This window comes from Sprattus sprattus (assembly GCF_963457725.1).
Source record: "Sprattus sprattus genome assembly, chromosome: 11".
NCBI lineage: Eukaryota > Metazoa > Chordata > Actinopteri > Clupeiformes > Clupeidae > Sprattus > Sprattus sprattus.
In genome coordinates, this window is record NC_137909.1 from 21,833,098 (window position 1) to 21,840,597 (window position 7,500).

At 46.2% G+C, this 7,500-nt stretch overlaps 1 protein-coding gene across 1 annotated transcript in view; it reads right to left on the reverse strand.

The window, feature by feature from the left end:
- Nucleotides 1–7,500, reverse strand: part of whrna (whirlin a) — a gene marked incomplete at both ends in the record, with an annotated part of 93,419 nt that overhangs the window by 31,072 nt on the left and 54,847 nt on the right. Inside the window, one exon of the mRNA XM_080847302.1 lies at nt 6,025–6,150. Within this exon, the coding sequence (XP_080703428.1) occupies nt 6,025–6,150 (126 nt within the window). The remainder of the gene's footprint in view (nt 1–6,024; nt 6,151–7,500) is intronic.

A 7,500-nucleotide genomic window follows, 5' to 3' on the forward strand; every position in this document is an offset into this window, starting at 1 on the left:
AGAGAGATAGAGAGAGAATCTGTGTGAATGAATGAGTGTCTGTGCGTGTGTATGTAATGTATGTATGCAGGTTGGTTATGGACACTGGGTGTACTATAGCTTCACCTGGCCTGAGAGCCTGCCATGTTAGCCTATGTAAGCTAACTGCCATCAGTGCTTATCTGAGCTATGTTAGCCTATGTTAGCTAACTGCCGTCAGTGCTTATCTGAGCTATGTTAGCCTATGCTAAGTAACTGGTCATCTCTGTAGGTCGTGAGGCCACTATGAGTTATACTGATGTCATCCACAGCGGTCAGAGATAAAAAAAAAAAAAAAAAAAACCTTTATAGTCCGTGATCTCATTACACGTTTGCTATTTTTATCCCTCTGTCTCTCCGTCTGGCCAGAGAAGGGGGGGCTGGCATTTGACATTCCTGTCTTCCCCTCTCTCCACACCTCTGTGACATTTCCCTCTAGTTTGATGTAAGGAGCAAAGAGAAGGGGGAAGAGAAATGAGATATTGACTCGCTAGCTGTTCTGTGAGGGATTCAGTTTCCTCGAGGGGCTCTTTTAACACACACACACGCACAAACACACACACACACACACACACAAACACACACACACACACACACACAAACACACACACACACACACACACACACACACACACACACACACACACACACACACACACGCAGGTCTTCAGATTTAATTGAGGTGAGTCACAAATCTTCAATTTAGCTCATAGTTTCTCCTCTCTCAACCACTTGGCCCGTGTCCCCTCCTTTCAACCAGTCCCTGATATTGAAATGACCTCAGCACTAGTTAATGACTTGTCTAGGCCTTCAAATGTAATTAACAGCCAGAGCACAGCATGGCATCATCATGCTGTAGGGGGGTGGATGATAGTGTTACATCCTGAATGGTCAATGCAACTGGGCATGCTCAATATTACAGAGGATTCTAGAAGAAAAGACAGGCAGACTGTCAGAGACAAGATAAAGTTAATTAGAGGGGAACATTTCCAAAAGTTTCATACTTCAAAAAAGCCTTTCAACTGGACCCACCTAAAAAACAGACTGACAGCATACTGATTTGGTGTGTCTATGAACTTCAAAATGTCTGTCTGACAAAAGCTGAGAAAGATATAAAATAATATTAGAATCACCACCTCAAAGAACCCATCTGTTTACCAATGGAAAATAACAGAATTGGGTTTAGCTATATGCACTGAAATTGTGAAAAGTTTGCTGGTAAAGCATCCAACTCCGACTAAGATTATCTCAGTCTTCAGTGCAGATGGGCTTTGTGCAGAAAATGACCCAAAACTCAATACTTTCCGATAAGAATCTTGATGGCAGGACATTTTGGGAAACATAGAGCAAATGAGATGGATGAAACGAGATGAACTGAGCAGTTAACAGAGAGAACAGATCATCACATATCACAGCTACATTTACCTTTTAAAACAAGAAATCCATAACCAATTTAGTTCACTAGGGGATAATTCAGAAGTGACCAAAAGTGTCCTTAAAATGAGTTTTACTGCAGAAAATGCATTCAGTGTTGAACGCGCAGCGCGCGCGCACACACACACACACACACACACACACACACACACACACACACACACACACACACACACACACACACACACACACACACACACACACACACACACACACACACACACACACACACACACACACACACACACACACACACACACACACACACACTAAAGGAGCCTCATTTTTTCTTTTTAGTCAGAATGATAGGGAAGATTTCAGTGAAGCTTCAGTGAACTAGCAAAGCTGTAACACCCCTGCTTTCATTTTTGGCTGCGGCTATGAAGTCATTTTAAGTTGAAAATCAGTGCCATTAAAGTGATTTAAAGGAGTCAGTAGCATATTATTATTGTGGGGTGTGTTGTAGTCATCCCTTATTAAACACAATATGGCCCTTGTCAAAAACTAAGCCAAATTGAGGACAGACTAATGGCTTAATGGAAGTTTGTGAATTATTTTATTTGTTGTCACATTTTGTTCTTTCCTGCATCTCTTTTAGTAGAATGCCTGTTTGGTCTTGTGTTTGTGTGTATGTGGGGGATCATGCTTGGTTGTGTGACAGGCTTGACTGTTTAAGTACAACCTCTTTGTGTGTTGAGACCTAAGGCCATATCAGGGTCTTTTATGATGGGCAGAAACCAGCCGGGAGGGAGGTATAACACCATCTGATTCATATTGATAACACATAAACCCGAACAGGTTCCAACCCTCTTATATGGAACAGAAAGAAGGACAGGGCCATAAACACACACCCACACCCACACCCACACCCCCACACACACACACACCCACACACACACACATACAGACCAGGACCAGGAGATGTGAACAAGTAAGTTCTATCATCTAGGGAGAGGCTCGTTATTCCATTCAATTAAAGCTCTATGGGCCATTGGAGCTATTAAGGCCTCTACCATTTTACTGCTATAGCTGACATATTAGAACAGCAGAGTGTGAACAGAGAATATAAGTGTGTGTGTATATATATCTTCAGTACGTGTGTGTGTGTGTGTGAGAGAGAGAGAGAATGAGTGTGTACGTGTGAGAGAGAGAAAAAGGGAGAGACAGGTACACAGAGAGAGTCTGTCAAAGTGAGCTCGAGAGTGAGACAGGTTTTATACGGCAGGCGGCAGTGACTGAATTCAGACTGATCATAATCTTTACGATGGTGGCGGCGGCGGGAGGATTAAAGCCATCCATCAGCTCGGCCTGTGATTAATATGAGTGAGACGCCCTATGATTACAGCCATGGCATCTCCCCAGGGGGGCAGATGGGGCAGCGGACCCCCGCTAATGCCCCCTGATGGAACGACCACGTCACAGATGCTTCTTTAGGTGGGTTTGGACCGGAGGAAATGTGACTCATTCAATCCTCAGGCTGGTACCGCATTGGAGCACACCTTTTTATCACAAGCTAAGCTAAGCTGAGGGCTATTGGTGAGGCATTCAACAAGGTTTTCACAAGTTTTAATACCAACATCCGTGCATGAGGAAATAACCTGGAAAACAAAAGAGAGCGGGACAAACAACAGATATTTACCATTTGAGATGTTCTTTATGCCATAGAAGGGAGGGGACTGTTGCAGTGTGCCCTCCTACTCTTCTCCTACTTTAAAGCAACGAGAGGGCACAACCAAACAAGCTCGACTACGAGCAGCCAGCAGGGAATCAGAACCACGGACAGCGTCCAACTGGTCCCCTATCAGTTCCACTGTTTGTGAGCTCCTCACCTGCACCCTCAGGTGGACAGCCAGGCCAGCACCACTGCTAATGGCAACACACCTTACAACCCCTGATGCTAACACTCCTTTGTGCTGTCAGATTCCCCAGACAAAGGCTGCTGAGAAGGCTGACCCACCCGAGTCACAAGCTGAGAGAACCGAGGATGGAGAGTCGCGTCAAATGCTCCGCCTTCATTTAAAGCACCACTAGCAGGTGGAAACACACTGAGAATATGGGCATCTAGAGTCATTATGTTTAGTACCAGAAAACCGGATGTTTTCTCACATAGCATATGTGATGGCAACCCTGTTGAGGCTAGTGCCAAACCAGCAGCACTAAGCTTAACTGAGGTATAATCACACCTACAAGCCCTGGAGGCTGACTCCTGCTCCCTTCACATTCACTCACATATAGCCTGAGAGAGAGAGAGATAGAGAGAGAGAGAGAGAGAGAGAGAGAGAGAGAGCAGAAAAGAGAGAGAGAAAGGGAGGAAGAGGAAATGGAGACTCCCTTGGTGGCTGCTGCCTGTCTGCTCTCTCTGTAATAACACCATCACTCAAACTGTCGGCCTGCCGGGTGAGGGGCTGGCAGCTGACCGGCCTCCTCACACACACACACACACACACACACACACACACACACACACACACACACACACACACACACACACACACACCCCGCGCACACACACACCTGCACATGCAGACCAAACAAAGAGAAACACACACACTCTCTCTCTCTCTCTCTCTCCCGCTCTCTCTCTCTCTCTCTATATATATATATATATATATTGCTCTCTATTGCTCTCTCTCTTTTAGGGACCTTTGAAACCACTGAGGCTGAACATTACTGCAATCCTGGGTTTGGAGACCAGAAGTGATTCCAGTTGTTGATGTGTGTGTAGGTGTGTGTGCGTGTGGTAGTGTGTCTGTGTCTGTGTGTGTGGTGAATGTAAACACATTTCTAGCACATCCATGCCCCTGCATGGACCAGCCAGACAACACCGTGAGTCAGGACTGCAGCGGTCAAAAGAAGCAGGTAATCTGCCACTCCATTTCAGCTACAAACTCCCAAACTCCCAAAAGTCGACTCCCATCCGAGGCTGCTCTCTGCTGATTGGTGCCGCCTGCGTGTCTGACATGACTTATCTGGCCTGTTATGGTCTCAAAGAAGCCGCAGTTCAAACCGATGCCTCAAATGTCTCCCGGCCCTTGCATTAAGATCGTATATTTACCCAAAGATGCAGCAGCCTATTGGGAGGTAATGTGGTGTGAAAGTGGTTCGGGAAGGCGGCACCGCGAGGAAATTCCTCACTGGCACAGAGAGTGCGATGCATGGAGCCAACTCCTATCATATAACACAACCGAACAATTCACACCCTTCTAAGGAAGCGTTCTTCGACAGTCTCCACTGGATTACCAAGAGGACTGTGTGTGTAGTGGGATGCTTACTTCTCTCACTTCTCTCCGCCTCCACGCCTTTAGCTCTCGATCTGAATCCACCTTTGGTTTCTCAACACGACCTCATGGAATTGGTGTCAATACTATTGACTTGGGTGTTTTTCGCTTTCTTACCCCACTTCCTTTATCTCTCTCTTCCATTCTCCTCTTGTATCTATTATGTGCTATCTCTCTCTCTCTCTTTATCGCTCAGGCTACAGCCCCCCTGGTGGGTTGTGTCAGTCAGTAACTGCGGGGCGAATCGATAACAGCCATTTGAGCGCTGCCACAGCTGTGAGTGGAACCATGTAAAGAGCGGGTGGGTGGCAGCTGAAATAGGTGCTGATGACAGAACAATGTGTGTGTGTGTGTGTGTGTGTGTGTGTGTGTGTGTGTGTGTGTTTGTGTGTGTGTGTGTATGAGTATATATATATGTGTGTGTGTGTAAATGTGTATATGGGTGTGTATGTGTGTATATGTGAGTGGGTGTGGGTGTGGGTGTGTGTGCATGTGTATACGTGTGTGTGTGTGTGTGTGTGTGTGTGTGTGTGTGTGTGTGTGTGGGTGTGTGTGTGTGTGTGTGTGTGTGTGTGTGTGTGTGTGTGTGTGTGTGTGTGTGTGTGTGTCTGTGTGTGTGTGTAGCAGATGAGTGCCCTGATGGTAGCATTTTGTGAGACACAGAGATTGCATAAGATCAATTCCCCAGTGTCTAGTAACATCTCAACGCTTAGAACAAGCACAAGCACATAGCGACACAAACACACACGCACGCACGCACTCACGCACACACACACACACACACACACACACACACACACACACACGCTAATTTATAATGTTAGGTAGAGTCCTATGTTCTGAGGGACACACATCCTCACAAACAATGAAAGCGAGAGAGAAAGTGAGTGAGAGTGAGTGAGTGAGTGAAAAGAGAGTGTGTACAAAGGCTGTGAGAAACATTTGGGGAGGTTCGTGTGTGGTTGGGGGACACTGAGAGAGCTCTGAGCCGAAGAGAAAGCTGTCATGCAAAGCAGTAAAAAGCAAGTCGCTGGCTCCAGTAAAAGAGAGAGAGCATTCCGAGTCCGTCTGTCCCAGATGGTGAAGGCAGCCAGATGAAAGCAGGAGAGAGGGAGAGGAAGTGCACGAGAGATGGAGTGGGGGTGCAGGAGAACTATAGACACTGGGTGGGAAGGAGATGGGCGGGAAGGATGCAAGGGAATAGGAGAGGGGAAGGAAGAGCAGAGTAGGGTAGAAGAGGGAGGGTGAGGAGGAAGAGGAGGAGAGGAGGTGAGGAAGGAGAGACACACCGTACCTTCAGTCCCCCGAACTCAGCTGCAGAGCCCCGGTCCACTCCGGTGATGTAGATGCCGAGAGCGTACTCCGCCCCTCCCCGGATCATCAGCCCCAGAGAACGCCCGTCATCCAGTACCAGATTCACCTGAGACACATACACACACCCATGCACGCACACACACACACACACACACACACACACACACACACACCCACACACACACAAACACACACATACGTACATGCAAAAACATGCAACACATACATGCAAACTCACATACACACATGCACATACATGTACACACACACACGCACACACACACACACACACACACACACACACACACACACACACACACACACACACACACACACACACACACACACACGCACAAACACATACACTCACACAAATACATACAAAAAGAGCCAAGATGGACAATTAGAGAGCATTTCCAACACCCCAAGTGTGGGGTTTCACTGCTATTCAGAGAAACCTCAGGCCTTTTGCCTTCACTGCATGACTGGCAAAGTCAATTAAGGCCAGTCTCCACTAAACCCTTGTCTCAGTGTGGCTCCATAGAAATACAAGAGCACCGGTGGCTTCATTAGATCAGCCAAACTCACTGGTGGCGGCTCATTTTGCAGCCGTTAGGGTCCGATGAGCCTGCTCTGTTCTGCTCTACAGTAAAGCTGTGAAACTAGCACTTTTCTCTCTTTTAGGCTTAACCATGGTGGACCACAAACAACACTCCCCCTCGATGATTCACAAACATTATCACACACAAAAACTGTGACACAAACACACACACACACACACACACATTATGTGGTCTTGCTGCATACTAAGTAGCATTTTTTTAAAGTCTGGCTGCTTAGCAACAATATTACCAATTCCTGCTAAAAACTCAAATATATGTCTAACAAACCGGTGCCTCAGCGAGCCGCACAGCTTCACTTAATAACACCAGCAGAGGTTATAAGATGTCATAACTCATAATAGGAGCAGATGCCACTTCAAAGCACATTGTCCAGCCTAGGGAGAGCTAAAAAAAATTAAAAAAACGGCTGGATGTGCATTTTCAATAAATCTGGCATCGTAGATGTTGTCTTTACCGAGACACTAGTAAGGACACGTATTCTAGTGGATGTGCCCACAATGATTCATTTCTACTGTAATTTATGTGGGGAAACACAAAATGTCTGGTTAATGTGCCTAATGTGGTGATGGACCACCTCTCTCACTCGTATCAGTGCACAGGACCCTCTTTAGCAAATAGCTTGTGTAATCTTGTGCAATACAGAAGTAAAAATAAGAAGTCTTCTGTTTGCCAAGGGAAAATGTATCTATCTCAGATACATGTGGATGGTGCTACTCCTTTCAAGGTTATGGATTTGACTGCCAGTTACTCTAAGTAGTCTTTCCTAACTAATTACTTGAACATACATCCTGTTGTATGCCAATGTTACACTGATTCATTGCTAGGAGATTGGA